General features: G+C 60.1%; 1 protein-coding gene across 6 annotated transcripts in view; it reads right to left on the bottom strand.

Moving 5' to 3' along the window:
* The window catches only part of PSD (pleckstrin and Sec7 domain containing), a 47,562-nt gene that overhangs the window by 3,860 nt on the left and 21,690 nt on the right, over nucleotides 1–22,012 (bottom strand). For 4 of the 6 annotated variants that reach the window (XM_055720784.1, XM_055720785.1, XM_055720787.1 and 1 more), the window contains 8 exons: nucleotides 14,590–14,790; nucleotides 14,003–14,083; nucleotides 13,340–13,452; nucleotides 12,460–12,518; nucleotides 11,827–11,916; nucleotides 2,531–2,574; nucleotides 1,078–1,256; nucleotides 299–369 (listed from right to left, as the gene is read on the bottom strand). In XM_055720784.1, coding sequence (XP_055576759.1) covers nucleotides 299–369; nucleotides 1,078–1,256; nucleotides 2,531–2,574; nucleotides 11,827–11,916; nucleotides 12,460–12,518; nucleotides 13,340–13,452; nucleotides 14,003–14,083; nucleotides 14,590–14,790 — 838 coding nt within the window. The remainder of the gene's footprint in view (nucleotides 1–298; nucleotides 370–1,077; nucleotides 1,257–2,530; nucleotides 2,575–11,826; nucleotides 11,917–12,459; nucleotides 12,519–13,339; nucleotides 13,453–14,002; nucleotides 14,084–14,589; nucleotides 14,791–22,012) is intronic. The other 2 variants (XM_055720789.1, XM_055720786.1) reach the window with 1 other exon arrangement.

Below are 22,012 nucleotides of genomic sequence, written 5' to 3' on the forward strand. Positions count from 1 at the left end.
CACCCTAGGTAGAGACCTTGGGGTGTCCTCTCTCCCCAGCCAAGCCCTCACATGCAGGGCCCTCGGTCAGCAGCCTTTCGCTGCCCAGGCTGAGCCTCAGCAGCCCGGGAACAGGGATGCCACCAGGTCTGCAAGCAATGGCTCAAGAAGGCACGGTGCTGAGTCTGCTTAGGGCAGGCTTTGCAATGCTGTGCACTGCATCCCCTCTCTTGCTGTTGTAGGGACTGCTGTGACCTCCCCCGGGTTGGGGACAATCCCCCTCCCTGGCACAGACATGGGTGGCCCCGCTGCTGCCTACCTTCTGCAGGTAGAGAATCATCCCCTTCAGGATGGCGTGGAAGGGCTTCCAGCCGCGCTTCCCTCGGGGTGCTGCCAGGGAGGAGAGAGCAGCCCAGACATCAGCCCCAACGCCAAGCAGGGGGAAGGCATCCACCCACCCCTGTCCTCCTCCAGCCAGGCCTGCCACGACACACACGTCACCCCACCCCGGGGATGGGTGCCACGCCAGGACTGTCCCCATGCACCTGAGCCCATGCTGGCCACGTGGCTGGCAGATGGTGTTGCTGGCAGGGGGGGCGCCTGGCGCCTGCTGAGGCCAGCACCACTGCGCTCCCCGCCTCGCCGCCCACCCTGCCACTCAGCTTCACTGCTGCCTCCCTGCTCGGGGACAGGGATGGGGATGAGGCGGTGCTGCCTGCCAGGTAATGCTGGCTCTCGATCTAATCAGATCAAGGCAATCAAGGCAGCATTAGATGGCCAGGGCTTAAGAGGGGATTTTAAGGTGGAAATGGCCCAACCAGCAGCAGCCCACTGTGCGACCCCTTCCTTCATCCCTGCCATCCCATGGCAAGGGTGTATCCCCTGGGGAGCCCACCCCACCCTCCCTGCCTGCCCCCTTCCCAGCTGAATTTTGCCTGGCACAGCCAGCCAGTCAGGGGCCGATGCTGGAGGCTGGCATGATGCTACAGTTTGATGTCATATAGTGACTTCTGCCCTGCTCCCCACTGGGTTTCTGGAATGCACCAGTACCCACTTGCTCAGCATCCCCCTCGCCCCTGCAGGCTCCCAGGCACCTACTTTTCTTGCAGTCAGGATCAGCGTGGATCTTGCGCACTAACAGTCCATGCTTGTAGGTTGCAATGCTGGAGTCTTGGGAGAAGTCCAGAAAGGGGTTACTACAGCTGCTGATGCGCTTGATGGACTTCGGGTTGGGGTCTGCCAGCTCCGAGAGGGACTTTCTCAGTTCCTCTTCATCTCTGACAGGCACAGATTGGGGTGGGGAAAGGGTCTGTTGCCTCGACGGGGACAGCAAGCACCAAGCCTCCCACTTGCCAGTGCCACTTTTAGGCCTGGCTTCTGAAAGGGAGGCCAGGAGCAGCAGACCAGGCTGAGCAGTTTGCCATCACCGTGAGCAAGCATCACAAACCCAGCCATGCCTCTGCGCCTCTGCTCCTCTAGGCAGCTGTGGTGCTGCCTGGCCCCTCAAAAGACAAGGCATCGGGGTGTCTGTTGCTGGTTTGAAGGGGGGCGGGCAGCCCCAGGAAGTGAGGAGTCTTTTTGGACAGGGCTGAGACTGATGCCAGCCAGGCTGATGAGCCAAGGGCCATGAAGGAACAGCCCCAGGCACTACCACAGCCCCCTGGCCTGTGACGTATGGGCTTGCAGGTCCCCAGCAGGCAGGAGAGAGGGTCTAAAAAGAAACCCCCCTGAAGAGAGACCCAGGCTGTTGTCCCCACACCTCGAGGGCAGCAACCGGACTACAGGGCTCAAACCCACCAGCAAAGGGCTGCAGGGACGCGGCGGTAGGGAGCCCTCGGTGTGGGCAGGATGCTGGCAGCCCTGGTGGCAAGCTTCCCTCCAGGTCACAGCCCCGTGCTGCAGGCAGGCGGGCTGCTGCGGGCAGGCTGCACCGCTGCCGCTCCCCCCTCCGCGCAGGAAGATGTGGGAGCCCAGAGCTGCTGCCTCCCCCCTCCCTCAGACCCGCTGCTAATTAAACCCCTCAGCATCTGCCGGTGTCTCCATGGCAGCAGCCCGAGCCATTGGCTCAGCGCTGGCGGTACCGCCGGGCTGATTAATCCCCGCAGCGCGGGCCCTGCCGCTCCTGCTGCGGGAGATGGCAGCTGTGGGTGAGGGTGCGGGCACCCTGCGGGGCCCTGGCACAGCCACGGCCCCCCCAGCCTGCCCGCTTCCACCCCAGGCACAGCCGCCAAGGCGTGAAGCAACACCAAAGCCACGGGAGCCGGCCTCCCCCCAGGGTGCCGGGGATGACATCCCGGTGGAGGTGCTGAGGGCAGCCAGGGGTACACCACCTGCACCCCCGGCCCACCCCAGCCAGCCTGAGCTCCCTCTCCCGCCCCCATCCTCGCAGGAGCACCCATCCTGCAGTGCCACTGCTGATGCAGCCTCTGGGGCAGAGCAATGCTGCAGCGGGGCAGGCAGCAGGGGCAAGGAAGCCTCCCCCCTCCCCATACCGGCCAGCCCCGCTGCCCACCCAGCACCGGGCGGCAGCATCCCCTGGAGGGATACTCACATGGCCCACTGCAGCTTCTCGTTCTTGATGGAGCCATACAGAGCCTGCAGAGAGAAGAGCAGGGGGTCAGGAGGAGAGCGGTGCTGGGTCAGGGGAGCTGCGCTGGGGGGTGCAGGGGGCATGCCAGGACAGCTCAGGGACACTGGAGGTTAAGGCAACCCCAGGTCAGTTAATCTCCTGGCTCGGCCAGCCAGCTGACCTTGCTTCAGGGCTACAGACACCTTCTCCTGGGCACCACAGGACCTGCAAGCCCCCATACACCCCAGGCACAGACTGGGGATGGCCCTGGCTGCCTCCTCTCCCTCTCCACCTGCCCGTGATGGTGGCACAGCATTAGCAGCATGATGGCGAGGTGCACCAAACATTTCCAATTGCTTGGGAGAGCTGCTTCTCCCCACACCAAGGTGTCCCAGGCTGGCCAAAGTGACAGCCTTCAGGAGACCTGGGCCACAGGATAGCAAGCTTTCAGGCCAGACTTCAATGGTGCATGTTGGCACCCTGCTCAGCAGGACCTCAGCCTGCTCCAGGGTCCCCAGCAGCTCCAGGTCACAACACACCACAGCCAGTGACCCCCCTGCCATCAGCCACCTGTGCTGGGCTGGCAGAGATGGGCTCATGGCAGCACCTGGCACGCTGCCGTGATGCAATGCTCCCGTGGCAGCACATGTAGGCTTCGGGAGAGACTTCAGCGCTGAGCTGGCCCTGGACCTGCAAAGCCACCATCACGCTGTCACTCACCAGGCCCTCAGAGGACCTTGTGGCTGGTAGAGGCAGGATGGGTGTTTGCTGACTGCTGGGCTGCTGTGGCTTGGGGTGGCTGAGGTCTGTTCCTACCCCCTCCCCAGCATTCCCCAAGCACCCTTCCCTCCCTGGGGACCCAAACACCACCGAGCTGAGCAAGGCAGGACCTGCTGCCTGCACCTCAGCACAGGAACAAGCAGAGCCCCCCTTGCAGCAGGATGCTCCAGGGCCCCACTCCCAAGTGTTTCTCTGGCCCGAGCTGGGCACCAAGCCAGAAGCACTCAGCACAGCTCTGCAAACGGGGAGGCTCCAGAAAGGGTTTCAACACGGCGCTTGCAGAGAGCTTCAGCGCAAGATCTGGAAGCCATCATCCTTGGAGGAAAATAATCGAGTCTCGCACAGGCTGTTCAGGCAGCTGTCAGCATCCATCACTGGGCCGGAGACTGCTGCTGGGAGACCTTGCTGGTGGCTGAGAAAGTACAACTGGAGGCGTGCAGGCGTGCGGGAAAGCCGGCCAGCAGGCAGGCCCCAGTGGTGTCTGGGGAAGGGACATCCATCACTTCCCCAGGAGGCGCGGCGGCCAGGACGGAGCAGGGACCTTGTTCCTCTTGCACTTCCCCATCAGGGAAACGCTGGGACAACACCAGCTTGCTTCTCAGAGGAGGAAAAAGATCGCCCCAATCTAGTGGGCGGAAAGCAGGATTCAGTTGTCTGCTGGGGAGACAGGAGGCTCAGGGCCTCAGCACCTGAAAGGAGATTAGACCCCAGCCCCATTTGTGCAGCCCTAGCGCTGGAAGGGCAGAGGATGCCAAGGCGTGAGCAGAGGGTACCCACCAGCGGGTTGGCAGCAAGGCGGCCGGAGGAGCACAGGTTGCAAAGGGACCTAGAGAAGAACGTGGTGCAAAAAACCCCAACACAATAGTCCTGTAGAACATAACCTGGGAGCAGAGCAGGGGTAGAAGCAAGCATGTCAGAGGACTGCAGATGACAAGGAGTCACCCCAGGAAACAGGAAGGGATCTTAGTCACTGCCAGGGATGCAGCTGAAAGATGCTGAGAAGCGGGGACTAGAAACTGCAGAAAAGCTCCTTGGAAAGAGCAGGCAGAATGGGATGTGTGGCTTGGCTTCCACCCAGCTCAGTGGCAATACAGAGAGGGGTCAGCTCCCTCTCCCCATGGAAGGGAGACACGAGCCAACTAACAGGGATTTTGGAGGGCAGGACGAGGCACCACACCAGGGGGGACCACAGCCCTCAGGCCCCCAGCCCCACACAGGGGATGGCTGCTCAACACCAGGTGAATGAGCCAATGGCAGAAGATGCTCGGGGAGTAGTTCTGGATGGCACAGTGCTGGACTGGAGAACAGTCCAGCAGAGCACCACGCTACAAAAACCTGGGCCCTGGGGCTGCCGGCGAACACTTCAAATGCTGAACTGCCTTGTGGCTTCAAAAGGCTCCAGCCGCTCTGCTACAAGCCCTGACAGCATCCCACAAACCCGTTGCAGGCAGGAGTTGCCAAGTACCCCCACCTCAGAGATGGCAGTGATTGAGAGGGCAATGCAAAGCTTTACGTCTACGCTTAAATCCTGCCAAGACTCTGCTCGGCTAAACACCAACCCCAGCCAACACCGGTCTCAGGAACAAAGCTGGTGGACTCAGCCCAAGTCCTAGCTGAGCAGATGCACACAAAGCCCACCCCGCTTTTCTGGCCCCATGGCAGTACCACCACCCATTAGTCCACTCAACTCTGCACTCTTTGGTGCGTGGACCATTTCTGCTGGGGAAGCACAGGCAGTGCAGGCTCCTGACACTCACAACCATGCCAGCAGAGACCAGACGCACCAGTTTCACTGCTCAGCAGGTCCCCCTCTCCAGGATGTCTTTGCGCCGTGGATTCATTCCCCCTGGGCTGAAAGGATGGCACCTCTTGGCACCTCTGAGCTTGCAAGCAGAAAGCAGGGTGCTGGCCCGATGCTGCTGTGGCTAACCCCATGCGTGGCTGGGTTTGTCATCGATGGGTTATGAGCTCACCGCTGCAGCATGCCAGCCAGCCAGCTCTGCCCTAGACGTGCAGTGCTGAAGAGACCTAGAAATACAGTGTCCCAGCAGGATTTCCAACTGAATCAACATCTGTCTTTGGTGCCCTCCCTTCCGAAAGCCAGCTGAGAGGATGCCCCTGAATCCAGCTCTAGCAAATGTCTCCAGGAGGGGTGCAGGCTGCACTGGGCAAGGGGCAGGTGACTCTGATGCTCCAGCCCAGCCTTAGCGCCAGCCCCTACACAAGCAGGGCAGGGAGAAGACATCCCCCTTCAGGTCCTCAGCTCAGAGCAGACCAGAGGGGAGACCCAACGCTGGTTCGGGGAGCCAGGCAGCAAGCTGGCCTGGGCCTGGGCACTGCCTTGACAGGACCATACCAGGGCTGTAGTCCAGCACTCAAGTAACAGGGGAGGGTTAAAGCAGGAATGTAGGCATTCTGCAGACGGTTTTAACCCTTTCTGGGGTGCCTCTTTTACAGATCATAATTCTTATGAACGCATCCCCTTTCCAGTCTGCAGGTTCCTGTGCTAAGCAACAGTGCTCAGCTCTCAGCGCTGCAAGATGCCCTGTACAGGTCAAGGTTCCCCTTCCTCCTGCTGACCCTGTGATGAGCCACAGCTGCGTAACATTCTGCAAGACAGGCTTCACAGCCACCAAGTGCCCTCCCTGCAGTCATTCTGCCTCTCTCCGTGCCTGACAGCGTTTCAATACAAGACCTCAATTACTGGTTTTTCCCAACTTTTCCTTCGCGAAGTATCTTTCCTCACACGCAGCCCCGAAGCTCTGTCAGGTCCCCCAGACACCCAGACACCCCCCCCCAGATGTGCAGATATAGATGGCACAGTCAGAACAGGGATGTATGTCAGACGGAACCGTACCTACGTCAGGTCTCTAATTCACCTTGGCAGCCCCCCTGCACCTCCGCTGCCTGCCCAGCAAGCACAACCCATGCTCAAGGGCTCATCATCACAGGCATGCACCAACCCTGCTGCCTACATCCCATGTCCCCCCCTCCACTCCACTGCAGAGGGGTTCCTGTGTGCCCAGAGCAGAGCGACTTGGGGACAGACTTTTTTCCCCCCATAGGATGGACTGCCACGGGGACAGCATCCCGTGCATCACCTTCCACCCCACTGCAGGCAGCAATTAGCAGGCTGTGGGGAACCGCTACCCATCCCTGCCCTGCACTTTCAACTCAGCACCACCATAACCTGCACCAACCTCTTGAAACATCCCTTGCCCAGCCAACGACCGCCCCCCGGACGGCAGACCCCCCTGTGCCTCCCAGCGCAGCCCCGCAGCGCGGGAAGCAGCGGCCGAGCATCTCCCAACTGCGCGTTTCCATCCGAGTGCGTCACAAGTTAATGCTGCCCCCAGACCGTACTGCGCTATGACAGCATCGCCGCTTGGCACGGCCCTCGTGTCCCCGCCGGGCTGGTTTTGACCACGGGGCCAGCCCAGGCGGCTCTGGGGTCCCCCTGCGCCCACGGCAGCGCGGGGGCCGGGGGGGGACACCCCCTCTGGCTGCTATACCGGCGGCAGGCGCCCAGCCGAGGCGGGACGCGCCCGGGGACAGCCTGTTCGCCTCTCCTCGCCTAGGACTGATGCACACCAGCTAACACCTCCAAAAGGGAGCTCGGCTCACAACCGGCAAGCTCTCAGCAGTAAAAAGCCCTTTTTTTTTTTCCGGGCCAGGCAGCCACTCCTTCCTCTCCAGCTCGGCTGGGCTGGGAGCGGGGGCTGCAGCGCTGCCCCCCGGCTCTCCCCGCCGCCCCAGCCGGGGGCCGGGCTGCCCTGGCCCCGCTGCCCGGCTCGGCGCAGCCCTTGGCAGGGAGCCCACGGAGCTTGTCACTTACGCTAAGCGGGAGGGCTGGTCCCAGCGGCGCGGCTCTGTCCTGGATTCTTCTCGCGGGGATGTTTTCGAGCAGCCAGCGTTGCTGTCAGCCCGTGGCGAGCGGCGCAATGTCACCCAGGGCTCGCCGTGCCCCCGCCGCCCCCCTGCTCGGGCTAGGGCCGGGGGGGGCGCGGCAGGGACGGAGAGGGGCACCCGGCCCCGCCGGCAGCGGGCGGGGGGACACCCGGGGCCGCCCGCCCGCCGTACCCGCGCCGGGCTGGGCTGTGCGGGTCCCGCCCGCCCCCCCGCCGGTGCGCGGCGCATCCCCCCGCGCCATCCCCGGCCCCGCGCTTACCGGCTTCTTCTTGCGGCGGCTCTGGAGACGGCTGACCACCAGGTCGGTGTAGAGCACCGGCTTGAGGGTGCGGGAGCGCTGGGGCCAGCCGTAGCAGAAGGTCTCCACGCCGCGGTAGTTGCGCCCGTAGCGCACCGAGCACATGGAGCGGGACCGCATGCGCCCCGCGCTGCTGTTGATGCTGTTGACACCGATCATCCTGCCGCCGGCGGCGGGGGGGCGGCGGCGCGCCCGGCGGCCCTGCCCGCCCTGCCTGCCCTGCCTGCCGCGGCCCGCTCCGCCGCCGCCGCCTGTTGAAGCCGGGCCGGGCCGGGCAGGGCTCGGCGGCTGCTGCCCGACAGAGGCGGAGCCGCGCCCGCCCCGCCCGCCCGCCGCAGCCAATGGCGGCCCGCGGCGCCCGGCCGAGCCGAGCCGAGCCGGGCCGGGCCGTGCCGAGCGACCGCATCCCTGGCGCTGATGCCCACACGAGTTGTTGGAGCTGCTCCCGGTGCACCGTCGCTGCCTCCCCCCCAAGCGCACACTCGGCCGGGTGACAGCGGGGGTGACACCCCCCGGGCTCGGTGCCACCCGGGCGGGCTTCAGAGCTGCCTCTACCCTGCCCACACGGGACCCTCCAGAGGGGCGAGCTGCTGGGAGACCGGCCCGGGGGTGTGTGCTGGAGGCTTCCACCCGCCGTGCCCACCTCCCGCCGGCCCCTCGGGGGTCGGGCCGGGAAGGCCAGCGGCCGGAGCCGCCCCGCTGGCTCAGGCAGGGCAGGGGCGCTCCGGGCAGCGCTTCCCGGGAAGCCGCAAAGGCTGGGCACCCTTGCGAGAAGGCACGGGGATCGACGCGTAATTCAGTTAGGCTTGACTGAGTAGGCGACGCGGCCGGTGCAGAAATTTTCCACTCTGTCCTAACCGCTTGGCACAGCGATGGCTGGGCATGGTGAGGGAAGGGGTGCCTGGCCCACCAGATGTGCCGGGCTGCCCCGAGCCTGGGGCAGGCACGGGAGATGGGGCAAGGCAGCGCTCCCGGGTGAAACAGGCAAAAAAGCAAAACAAAAAGAAGCCCCGGGGATTAGACTGAGCAAGCGTTCCTGTGATTATAGCTCAGAGGTGGGAGCTGGGGCTTTCTTCCCACACTGCTAATCACTTACCCAGCACTCCGAGCATCTGAGCCCTGCTGTTGTGCCTCCAGGGTGGGAGGTGGGGGCCCGTCCTACCTTCCTCCCCTGGGGACCCAACTGCATTGTCAGGCTTAATTCATTAACATCTGTGAAGTGCCCTGGGCCCCTAGGCTGGAAGGCAGCACAGATTCGGCTCGCTCCTGCAATCACTAAGCAGCGCTGGAGAGAAATGGGGTCTGATTTGGCCATGCTGTGTTGCTGCCAGCCAGCAAAGCATAAAGTTAAGCTAAAAGAATAAGGAAGATGGGGAAGAGCTAAAGCTCCACAAGGTGATCAGTCTTGTAAAGTTCAAACGCACATCTGAAATATAAGACAACCAGCAACAGTGAGCGAAATCCCAGGGGGCCTGGGCTAAAATCACACTGGCAAAAAAAAAAAAGCAACACCTCAAGAGCCAATCAAAACACCACTAGCTCCAGGACATCCCACTTTGCCTCCTTCCTTGCTGCGTGGGCAGCTGCCTTCATCTGGCCACAGTAATCTGGGTCCAAGCCTGCAGAAATGGGCATCCTCGGGCACGACATTATACGGGTTCTTAGTTCCTCAGCATGGCCCCTGTGCGGAGGACACCCACATCAGAAAGCTGGGCAGCCCTGCTGTGGAGCACAATTCTTCAGGGGAGCTTTCAGAGCTAGAGGAAAGGGTTTCCAGCAGCAGTGCCGGTAAAGGCGTCACTGCCTTACTCTAGCAGCAGTGCTGTACAGGGCACAGCAAGGCACTGCCAGCCAGGGGAATGTGGTGCTCAGCTGTGAAAGCACAAGCTTTCAAGTGTTTTTGTTTCTCCTGCGTAAAACCGGGATTGTTTACATGTATTATCTAGTAGCACATAAAGTTCTCATCTGACTCAGGCCATCACCCGCTCTCAGGCATCGTGCTGCATTTGTCTTGGGACTTCTTGCAGCCATTAACAAGGGGAGCACCCAGGCTCCCTGCTGGTCTGTTCCTGATGCTGTCCCCAGGGTCACAGGGGACTGTGGCCTTGTGTCCCCTGCAGTCACCTAGGTCCTGCCCTGCTGTCCCCATGCCCTGGCAGTGAGTGCTGTGGGTGAGGGTCTCCAGCTCTGAAGCCTGGTAGCAGCCTGTGCTGTCTCCCCAGGCAGTCTTGGAAGAACCCCCAGGACCCTTCTTCTGCACTGTGGGAGCTGCTCATAGGCCCAGCCCTGAGCCTTGGGAAGCTCCTGTGAAGCCTGCTAGCCCTTCCCTTCCCCTGCTGCCTTTAGGAAATGCGTGTGCTCCTGGAGCACTAAAATTAGCCAGCCAGCTGTGCGGCACACTTGCACAGGAGCCTCAGTCCCCAGACACAGCCTGCCAGCCCGGTCTGCCGAGGAGGCAGTGTTCTACCAAGGGTAACAGGGCTACTAGCACAGGCTGACACGGGGAGAGCCTTTCCCCACTTCTCTGCCCCTTGAGCCTGTGTGGGGACCAAAGAACCAGGTGGCCAAAAGCAGCAGGCAGAAAGGAGAGGGTGTCTTCTCCGGCTGAGCCTGGCAAAGGCTGCCCAGGAGAGGCACAACCCCTTCACACACCATTCCTTGCCAGCCCCCTCCCCAGCACAGGCTGACAGCACTTTCCCGATCTCACCTGCCCCGGGACCCCATTCCCCCTTGCACGGGCAGGGGGTCCCTGAAGGGGAACTATGCTCTAGACGAGAGGCTGCAGCCCGCCCTGCGCACTGTTCCTGATGCTGCCTTTTGCTCCCCCTCCCCAGCACGGCTCCCCTACAGAGGCAGCTGAAAAGCAGCGGTGGGAAGCACCACAGCTGCAGAAGGAACAGGCCATTTTTAGCAGAGCAGCCTCCCTGCTGCTGGGCTGCAGGCAGAGCCGTGCTGGGCTGTGCTGCAGAGCCGCAGCCCCACACCCCCACCCCGTTCCCTTACACCCAGCAAAGGTCATGGCCCCTGCCCACGAGAGAAAGCCTGTAGCTTCATGGCACGTCCACTGGCTGGAATTTGATGGGATAACTTGATCTCATATCTTTGAACTGCGAGTACTTTTGGGGGTGAAGTTTAACAGGGATGGGGCAGCACCTGAAGTGCAGGTACCAAATCATGGGATGCCAGGGGCTGCAAAGGGGGCATGCCGAGGGGCCTGCAGAACTTGGATGCTCCAGAGCGCAGGGGTTCAGGGTCCTCATTTTGGATGTTTCTATCCCATTTCAGGTGCTTAAAGCATTTTCTGGAGCTGTGTTTAAAATTAGAGGAGAATTTTGCCTGAGTAACGCCTTTTACTGGCAAAGCGTGGGCTGAGAGGGAGGACAGCCCTATTGAGAGCTGCTGGTAACCCCTTAATGATGGGGTGAGCGATACAGCCAGGAATAGACCCACAGAGGCTGAAAGGGGAGCTCAGCTTTTCGCCCTCTGTTGCCTTTTTTCATCTCCCATCTCCCCCCATTGTGGCTCCGGCACCCTGTGGGAACCCATCTTCCACATCATGAGTATTTGCCAACTGTAGTGCTTAACCGACAGCGATGGTTTCTGCCTGGCACATCTCATGGGAGCTAAGCCTATTCCCAGGGCCCAAGACAGGGAGACAGCAGCTCACAAAACCCTCCTGAGAACAGGCGATGCCAGAGAAGTGCAGCAGCCCAAGGCTGGAGGTGCTCACTGAACACTGCGCTCCCAGGCCCAGCCCCGCTGGGAACTGGGGCAGGCAGGGAGAAAGCAGGAGTCCCCCCAGTCACACCAGTGTGATGACTTCCCAGCCCTGGGGCTTCAGCCACCCTCCCCATCACCACGCCTTGCCTGTGTCACCAGAAACATGCCCTCTGTCACTGGAGATGGCTCCAGTCCCAGGGGCTGGCTACAGCTTGGGGCTCCAGGGAGCCAAGAAGGACCGAGTAGCATGGGGTCAGTGCCATGAAGTTGGGCAAGGCAACCCCAGCAAGCTGCCCTTACCTCTGCCCCCTTGCCTGCAATGCAGGCACAGCAAGAGCAGTGAAGGGAATCAGAACCCCATGCGGAGCTCCGTCCTCCTCCTGGGGGAATGCAGTAGCCCATGTTCCCCTCAGCAAGGCAGGAGGAAAACTGTGGGCCAAGGGACCACAACCATTCCTGCATAAGGACGGACACATTCATCGCATCCCAGGTAGCCATCCACGCGATCCTGCCCAAAGCTCCCACTTTTGCTCCAGCTGCTTGGTTGGCCAGGAAAAGCGACGGAATTTACCTTGAGCAGCTCCTTGGGGAAGTCAGTGCCTCCATTGAGTCCCTCCAAGTTGCCAATGAAGTCGGAGCAGGACATTCTCTTTCCAATGTTCTGGGGGAGCCAGGGGGAGAGAAACGCAGGGGTTACCTTTGGGCCAGGGGCTGATGCTGGCTGAAGCAGGTCCCACAGCCCAGGAACAGCCTCCCCATCTCTGCAGCAGTGTGAGGGACCAGCCAGGTCTCCAGGAGGCTGCTTGCAGGCGTGGGGAAGCTGCCGGCTTTGCCTAGACGCTGGGAGTTGTAATAAAATAGTCTCCTTTTTCTAAGCTGGGTACTACCCACTCCCGATGGCAGCTGGTTTTGGAGTAGTCTCTCTCCCACCACCTCTCCCCATCCACTTTTCTGTCCTCATCTCACCTCCACATCTTCTAGCTCAGCACATCTCCAAAGCCCCTTCACTAGCCCCCTCCTCTCGTTCAGCCTTTCTCCTCCCCAGACGTTAGGAGTGATCAACCCTCATGGGTCCAGGGTCCCTCGCTCCTGCTCACGTGGAGCTGTCCTTGCAAGTCCTCACTCTTGCTGCAGCACCTACGGCTGGGGGCGGTGGGGTTAGACAGTGCAGGGACAGACAGGGCTGGTGGCAGCGGGAACTTACGTGTCCATGCAGATCTGTGTTGAGCAGCATCAGGGCACAGGTGAGGGTGTGGGCTCCATCTGCAGCACAAGCACAGCACAGGAATTAGAGGGTCCAGCTCCCTGCAGCTGCTGCTCCAGCCCCATTGGCATCTCAGGCAGGGCATGGGGGCTCTGAGCCCCCCAGACAGCCCCAAGCCCCCTCCTCCCAGCCCGGGCACACGGAGCACACAGCAGTCAGTGCAGTGCTGGCAGCACGCGGGTGGGTAGGTAGGAGGCCACTGAACTAAAGCTGGTCCCAAACCTGAGAGTACAGGCTCCCTTCCAAGCTTGCAGCCCCTTCAGCCAGGCAGCAATGCTGCAGCTAATCCTGCAGAGCCCCTGGCATGGCAAGGTGACACTGGCACATGGTCTGCCAGCCAGGCAGCCCTCACCTCACCAGCCCCAGAGCCAGCCCAGCGCAGACCCGGCATGTGAGTGCACACACACAAGGCACGGAGACGTGAAATAATGGTACAAAGCAGGTGTCTGTGCTGCCCCAAGTGCGAGGCACCAAAATTGTCTCACCTGGCTGTTCCCTGAGCCTCGCGAGGGTCTGAGAGCTGGGGTCTATCTGGTGAGGTGGGCCTTCCCGCGCCTCTTGTGCTAATCTGCTCAAGGTCAGAATTAAGGACGGGTTGAGCCCTAATTACGCATGATCCAACCAGAGCAGGGTTTTTTAAAGAAATTATCTAAAGCATCTGTCATTTGAGGGAAATGACATCTCCGTAACTGGGGCTGTCTCCTAAGGCGTCAGTACAGGTTCTCAGCTAGCTCTCTGGCTTCAGTTTCAGCATCTTCACTGAGTGGATGAATGCATGGGCTTGCTTGAAACACACACGGGGACATGCACAGTTTCTTACCCTCCGAAGAGATGGCATTGGGATTACACTCATAATAGCGCTGGGAAAAATGAGCCAGCACTCGCTCTCGCTCTTGCGTCTCTCCCATCAGGGCCAGCTCCTTTAGAAAGGACCTGAAGAAGAAGCAGCAGCGTTGGTCACACATGAAGCCCACCTTTCTCCACTCCACCTTGCACAGGAGCGGAGCTGCATTTTCTGGTCTGGAGACACCCCTGCATGCTGGATGAAGCCCTGCCATTGGACATCCCTCCCAACACACCGCGGGACTCCCCTCCAAGCCCTCAGCACTATACCCTGCCAACGCATTGCAGAGATGTGCGGCCAGCTCCAGGAGCTACACCAGAGAAGGAGGTGGGGGCAACACCAGGAGGGTCCGGGCTCGAGGCCTGAAAAGCCAGTCCTAGGCGAACCTGACAGTCACCCAACTACACTGACAATTTTGTTATGACCAGGGATACTCTTCCTTCATTGTGTGGCTGAGATACCATTTTGGGAATCACTCTCCCCCACGTAAGAGGTAAGAGGATCTCCAGGTGGGAGCCACAGGTTCTGCCCACTCCTGCAGATCTCTGTGTGGTACGGAGCTGCAAAGGGCATGGTCTGCTGGGACCCCACTCGGGTGGCAACCACACATACACACATGTACATGCACTCAACTCTGACCTGAGAGCCTGGTCCAGGCTCATCCCCGTGAACACGAAGAACTTCAGATATTCCCCTGCCACCATCCTGCTGAACTCATTGCTGAAATAGAAAAAGCAGGGGCAAGAGTGAGATCAACCAGACTGTGGGGAAAGCTGAAGGCATGCAAGGGTGGGGTGGATTCTAGGAGGCTGGGAGCTCCCCCAGGCTGTGTGAAGCGTGCTGAGGACAGAGACACCCCACACTCCCATGAAACTCAGAGGAGTCACCCACAGATTCAATGGGAATACTGGGCATGTACAAGAAACTGGAGAAGGTAGAGCTGGCAGGGCCCACAAGAGGTCAGCTAGCTGTCCCCCGGCCCCAACACCTTCGTGAAGCACCCAAGATGCAGTCATGGCAGGAAGGTACCAAAACTTAGATGTCTTTTAGTTTTAGGACCTTTAAAAGGAACACCTGCTGTAGATGTACCAGCCACAGGGAGTGGGCTTTGGGGTCCTGCCAGCTATTCCCCGCTAGCCCAGTGCCCTGCCAGGGCAGCAGCTGTGGGTGCATCGGGGGTGCAGGTGGGTCCCTTGCAGAACAGAATGTTCCTTGCGAATACCCACACGTACTTCTTCCCCAAGTGGCGGGCCACATCTGCTTTTTTAAAGCCATCTAGGTTGTAGAGCCTCTTGGCCAGGCGTTTGGCAGCCTCCAGGTCAGCCTTGTGCCCGTTGGAGAGGGTGTCCGTGCTGCCCAGGGCCAGCTGCTCTACGCTGTCCATCTCCGAGTCCGAGTCCGAAACCAGGTGGCTCAGGGGGTGGTCACTGCAATGGGAAGGGACGCTCCACGTTAGCCTGCCTGCAGATCCTTGCTTCGTTCGGCTTCTTAGGAAACACAGGGCCCTCACCCTGCTTTGGAGCCTCACTGTGGGGACCTGGGGTGAACAGCCCCAGCTAGGGACACTCTGAGGTCAGCTCTGGGAGCTAAGGGAAGGTTTGGGAATGTGGCTGGAGGAGAGGTGGGGTGACAGGACAGCTCCACTGACTGACGACAGGACCAAGGCACCCAAACCTGTGTCCAAACTGGATCTGGAGGGATGGGACAGCTTTAAAGTCCCCCACCCTGAGCCTGTGAAACTGTATGTGTGGGCTCAGGCTGTGCCAAGCTCAGACATGGTGGAGACTGGGAGCAGAAACATGTGCACATCACATGCTGTCCTACAGATCTGCACTCATTTCTGAACCTTGACAAACTCCTCGTGCTGCTCTCGAGCACAGTTTCTACCCGAGATGAGACGGCTATTAATTCCTTTGCTCGCCTTTTCCCAGCCACCGGCTTTAAAGCACTTCCCAGAAGGGAAAACAGAGGCAGAGAGGGTGAGGACAAAGGAACCCCCCCCTGCTCCCCCAGCTCACAGCGGGGTGTACTGTCTTCTTCAGGCTGCCCATCAGCTATCAGCCCACCATGCCTTACATGGCCACGTTAGGAGCTCTTGGCTGAGCCCCTGAAGCAGTCTGACTCAGCGCGCAGGAGTTATCCCGACCAAAAAGCTGGTTGAATCTAATCAACAACGAACGTTAAGCAACTCTGACCTCGCCCAAATTTTCTGGCAGCCTTCACAATGTTCCAGTCTGATTTATTTTTAAAAGTCTCTAATTGACTTTTAAGAAGCCTGCTCTCCTGAGCCAATTACCCAGGCCAATCTCCTTGAGGCACTGCTTCCTCCACGAAGGACGAGCCTCCTTGCTGCTCAGTGCCACCCGACCCAGGGGAGCCCTGTGCAGCGCTGGCAGGATGCCCCATGGCTGGGGGGCTTCTGAGCACCTTCCTCCCACCCCCCTGGCACCCACAGCCAGTGTGAAGCGGGGAAAGCTGCTCTGTGCTCAAACCTGAGGGCCAGATGCTTCCCTGGTGAAAGCGGCTCTGACACCCGGCCAGTCCCCAGGGAGATGCACTTGGCTCAGACCACCGCTGAGCTTGGCAGTGCCGGGCAGTGATTGTGGTAAGCCCTCGATGGGTGGCTCAGGGCAGATCTGTGCCCATTTGGCCCCAGTCCTCCCCAGAGAGCCTGTCCATTACCCCATGCCACCCTGGTGGGAGCAGCTGCAAGAGTAGCCACAAGGTTGCTAGGCACTCACTGGCTCTGAGTCCGCCTGCTCTGGGGAGCTGTGCTGGGCAGGAGGTTTTCAGCATCACCATCCCCATCACCAGCACAGCCCGTCCTGTGGGCACCCCTAAAACCTCTCTTCCTGCCAAAATAGGGTGGCCATATCTAAAGGTGCTGCTGGCATGTGCTCTGGTGCTCACTGCCCTCCAGCTGTGCCCAGCTGTGCCTGCACTGGCTGGCAGGGCCAAAGCTGGCTCGACAGCAGAACAGGATGGGTGCTGCTGGGCCAGTGCTGGGCACACACACCTCGGCCCCGCTTCAGCTCCTTGTGCAGCTGCAACTGCTGTGATCAGCCAAGGGCAGGGCCCACATGTTTTTCGCTTCCCAACAGCATTCCCATGCTCCAACTGCATCTTCAGAGCAAGCGGCTGCTCAGTCACCCTCTGAAGACCTTTCCATTCTTCTCAACCACCATGACTAATCACAGCTCAATAACCTGGACCTTGCCTGTCCTGCCTGAGACGTTGTCCTCCCTCACATGGCCAGTTCTGGAGCCTCCTGGGACTAACCTAGAGCTCTGAGTCTCTCCCCGTGACTTCTCTTCCTGATCCTCATGCTGGATCCTGGATGCTTGTGCTGAGCATCCAGGCATGTGACCATTTACAAAAACCTCTCTTATCCTTCAACATCTCTATCTCCTTGCAGGCTCCCAACCCGTGGCTGCAATTCTTTCCTTGCTTCTTGCAGTTGGCATGCAGGGATCACAACCATGGTCTCTAAGCAGCTTTACCAGTGGGATCTGCTGTCCCCTTCCTCACCAAGTCCCCATACTGATTTGGGGTTTTACATCAGAAAAGCACAGCCTTGCTCTTAGGATGAGGCACTACCCAGCCGTGCCATGAAACGGATTTTCTTCCAACACTCAGGCCACTCTCATGCTATTAAATACAAACCATTGGCCTCAATGAGCTGGGAGCGCCCCAGTGGTGGCACCCGTCTGTCACCACTCAAAGCCCCAGCTGGCTTGGAGAACGTGCAGTTTAAAGAGAGAAAAACCAAAAGCCCAATCCTCAAGCTAACGGAGAACAGCATGAAGAGATATGTCCACATCTGAGGCAACTGAGGTGATGGTAATTTTCTTGCCAATGAGCTAATGTCTCAGGGTGGGTTTTTTTAGTGTACTTTCTAAAGTGACATTTCAGTTTGGCTTGAAGAAACACTGAGATAATATTTTTTACATTAGATACATTTTCAACCCGAGAGTTGGCCCACACTTAAGGAATAAATATCAAATTTGGTATTGTGCGAGTATCCTCAGCGTGCCAGAAATGAGTCATCCCCAAGCAGACCCAGTGCTAGCTCACCCGCCTCCCCGCTGCTCGCCACATCACTGGGGGCACAGGTCCCCCTGCCACCTCAGAGTGCTCACGAGACAGCCCGGGTCCCCAGCACCTACGTTGGCAGCAAGGTGCTTCTGGGGGGTCTCTGTGAGGAAGTCACACGATCCAGCTCAGGGCTCGCCCTGGGACAGAGGGTCTTCACCGGCCACCTCCCACCCCAGCTCAGTACAAGGACCGCGTGCTGCTCCTCACCCTGTGGAGCTGCTGCAGGGCCACGGTCCTGCCCAGGGCCACCGCACCACAGACCCTCCTTCTCCAGGGTCCAAATGTTCCTTCTCGGGGCCAAACACTCCTTTCCTGGAGCCAGATCCTCATCTCACCCCAATATTCCTCCTCTGGCCGACTCCCTGGAGTCCAGCAGGAGAGACCGCAGCACCTTTGCTGGCTGCAATGCAGCATGCCACTGCAGGAGCCCCAACATCCTTTCCACGTTGCCACCACAAATGGGGCTCACTCAGCACCATGTTCTCTTTGTGGCTGCCAGCAACCAGGAGTTCCAAATCTTCTCTCCTGGATGTGGGGCAGCAATGAAGCACCAGCTCAGCAAAGCCTGCTCTGGAGGGCTGACCTCCAGCTCCTGGCTGCTGTCAGAGATGTATCTGCATGGTGAGACCCTTCCCACACTGTATCTGCATGGCGGCACCCTTCCTGCACCAATGCCCTGCTCCCAGCGGTGGGGAAGGAGAGACATCTCTGGGGACAGGGTGGGCTGGGTGGCCACTGGTTTCAGCTGGGGGTGCTCAGCTGAGCCCCTGGGTTGTCCAGGTCCTGCCTGACACATTTTCAGGTGAGACACCTGCTGCAGGAAACTCAAACCCTTCAACCACAATCCAAGTGCCACTTGCTCCCCACGGGAGGCTGGTTTGCATTCTGCACCATCAAGGGACAGGGCAGGGAGCCTGGTCCGAGCCTGTGAGGGACACATGCATGGGGCAGAGCAGCACTCTGCCCTCGATTCCTGATGCCCCACACGCATGGCTAGGTGACCTATGCCTCCGCCAAGTGAGCCCAGCCTGCCTAATATTGCTGCTAAGAATGTACCAGACCAGATCTTTGGCTGAGCTAAATAAATGCAGCTCCCTCCATTGGTCTCAGCGGAGCAACTTTGATTTATGACAGCCAAGATCTGAGCTGGTTCATTCCTCGCAGAATTGAAGTTAGGGCTGGGAGGACACTTGAAGGTCAGCCAGGCCAGCCTCCAGCTACAGACGGGGCTGCTCCTGCTTTCTGGCAGCTCTGGAGTCCAACCTGGTCCTCAAATCACACAGCCACAGCAGCACCCGCCAGCATTACTGCTGCCAGATCCAGGCAGGACCGAACTTTGGGCAGCTTTGCCCTATTCCCTCCTGTTTCTCTGCAGATTCCCAGAGCCTCCCCTGCAGCACCAGCTCTCTCCAGACATGCCTGCCTGTCCTCCAAGATGCCATCCCACCAGCCCCTCTTGTGGGGGGCACAACTACTCCTGCAGAGGACAGGGGCTGACTCTGCAATACCACCAAACAGTTTCAGGAGTCAGCCTCAAAATCTGGTTGCTCACCTGCTGGGTGGAGGGTTTTCTCCTTCAGAGTCACAGATGCCATGAGGTCAGTGTAGGGAAACCCAGGTCTCTCAGACCCTTGGGCAAAGCCCAGCCTAGGTGCTCTGGGTCAGACCTGGGGCTGGAATTAACGCCTGACACAAGGGGTTGCATCCCACAGGGATGTGCCACTGCCCATGCCTCTGCCAGCTGCCCCCATCCTCTGTGCCATGGAAGGCTGATGCGTTCTCTGTCCCAGCTCCTGCTGCCCTTCATGGCTTAACACAGAAATGCCATGGGGAAAGTCCCCCCAGCCCCGGGCTTGTGTCCCATTTCTTGTATGCCAACACTTGTTGGGGAGACCTCTTCATCCTGTGCCCTAGCTTTGTCCCTCCCTTCCCCTATTTCCATCCTTTCCTCGCCCCTCCTTCCTCTGCTCACCCTCACCCACAACCTCCCACATTACACCCCAAATCCACCCCCCAGGGCCCCAAACTGGGCACAGCTCTCAGGGTATTATCTCACCAGTTTGCCCAGTGCCAACCGGGACCTCAGGCCAGCTGACAGACCTGTACTGGCCTTGGCGAGGAACACCAGCTCACCAACTGCTGCAGTGGGACCTTACAAAGAAGCACAGTGGAGCTTACCTTGCCCCTCACTGTGGTATCTGGCCCTTTTCACCAAGTGTTTTGCAGCCCTTTGCTGCTGCTTCTCCTGCCTGCCCTTCCTTCTGTCCTGCCCTAGGCGATGATCCCGATTCAGGTCCCAGCAGAGCCTGCCTCACTCGCCTCTCGCAGGGCGGGCATGTCACGTCCTCTCCCTCTGCTGGCACTCCTCAGGGACCAGCATGGCTGTGCCCAGGGCCAAGGCCAGCTCCAGGGGAGCACCATGGGCAGGCAGGGGAAGCTGGGTGGCTGGATTTCAGGGGGCTTGCACCCCCAGAGAGATGCAATTTGCCCATTTACATCCAATTTGCTTGTCTGTGGGGCGGGCAGCTCCGGGCTGCGTGCAGAGTGAGGTGGCATGCTGGGCACCCACTTGCACCCAGCAGCGTGGCAAATTCCAGCAAGCTGGACCTGCATTCACAAAGTCTGGCTGCCAACACAGGAGCAACCTCTCTGCAGTCCCCGGGGCTGCCCTGGATCCCACCCTGCCATCTCACCAGCACCGCATCAGCCCCGGCCAGCCCCAGAGGGAGCCCCCCAGCCCTGGAGGGCTGTGCCCCCACATGCGGTCTGCAGGTCACCGTCAGGGCCCCGGGGACAGCCTGCTTTAACCACAGCCCTCTGCCTAGCGAGAGTGGGGGACCTGCACACCTTCGCCTCCCACCCTAACAGGGTGATAACCTACTCACAGAGCCTCTGCCCCATGCTGGGGGTGCTGCCGTGGGATGTCCTGGGGAGAGGGTCCCACACTGGGACCCTTGCTGCTCAGCCACTGCTCCCTCCCTTTCAGCCAAGGCCACTGGAGGAGGTGCAGGCACGCCAGCACCCGGGGAGGCTGGGTCTGCACTGAGGCACACTCCCCATGTACAAGGTCAAGAGTCTCAGATTATCGCCTGCTGAGGGACATCAGAGCCTTGATGTGAGCTGCAAGGCTGCGTGACCCAGGGCCATCGGCCGCAGGGGACATCACTGGTCTGGCCACCCCTGCCACTGAGAGAGATGGCAAGTCACAGGCTGCAGGGCCATCCCCAGCCCATCGCAACAATTAACGACAAAGGGTTTGGGGGCACAAGGGGGGCAGCTGCAGGGCAGCACACACGGGCCTGGCATTTGTCACCAGTCACCCCCCACGCCAAAGCCCTGCAGCCTGCAGTCACCTCTGCCAACCCTGAGACTGACAGCCAGTGTAAAGCACAGCCTCCCCCACAGACACCCCCCCCTGCCCGGGGTCCCCAGGCCATCTGAGCTAGTGTCAGTCCATCTGTACTGCTTGTGGCCGTGGCCAGTAACGAATGCCCCGCTCTGGTCCCAGTGGCACGGGTGATGTGGTGTTATGGTGGCTGCTGATGTTCCTTAGTTCCTTTCCCCAGCAATTTCCATTAAACACCCCTTAATGGGAGCATCACAGGGATACTCCCCGCTCGAGCAGATCAGCCCTGCCAGGCACCAGGAGCTGCTGGCTCCAGCTCATGGGAACCTTTGAGCAATCAGCCCAGTCACTTCTTTGTCAAACTACTTGGGAAGCTTCAGCTTCATGGTCTGTTACACTTGGACTCTAGAAAGTTGGTAGCACCAGTGATGGGGAAGGAGGAAATTTCTCGGACCTCTCCCTTGCCAGAAAGCCCTGCCCCCCAAGGGCTGACCCTGCAGATGATGGACTGTCTCAGCCCCTGGCATCCCATGCCTTCCCTGCTTCCCAGCCTAGTTCCTGCTCCCAGTCCCAGTCTCCACTCCTCTCCATGGCACAACAGCGGATCGCAGCTGCACCCCCCTCCCTGCCCACCGTCGCCCACAGGGGCTGCAGGGGAGGCTTCCCCCGTGCCAAGGAGCAGAGAGCTGGGCTGCTGCCTGCCAGGGGGCTGTGGCAGGGCCCTCCTTCCCCACGCCTCATTTCCCATCTTTTCCTGCAGCCTCCGCTTCAGGTCAGCGCTGGCAGCATGGCAGGTCTGAACATTGCCCGCAGACAGGCAAGAAAGGGGGCCTGGGCGGGTCTAAGAGAAGAGCTGTGCAGGGACCTGCCAGGAACCAAAGGAATCATATTTTAATGGGAAAGACAGTTGCTTGGGGCTCTGCATGTGCAACAGAAGGCGAGGTTGGTGTTTGCAGTGCTGTGGAAAGCCCAAACCTCGGGGTCCCCAGGACAGGGAGCACACTGTGGGCTGTGGCTGCATTTCCCGTGCGGTCCCCTGCCACCCAAGCAGAAGTACTCCTGCTTGCGGGGGCTGGCAGAGGAGAAGGGGCTCAGCAAAGATGCAGTTTGCGGGGGGGACACACAACACCCCTCCATGGCCTGTGCTGCAGCCCAGCACTGCTCTGAAACCTGAGCTAGGAGGGGAGCACGGTGCCGCAGCATCCTTG

The sequence above is a fragment of the Falco cherrug genome, chromosome 9 (genome assembly GCF_023634085.1).
Source record: "Falco cherrug isolate bFalChe1 chromosome 9, bFalChe1.pri, whole genome shotgun sequence".
Lineage (NCBI taxonomy): Eukaryota > Metazoa > Chordata > Aves > Falconiformes > Falconidae > Falco > Falco cherrug.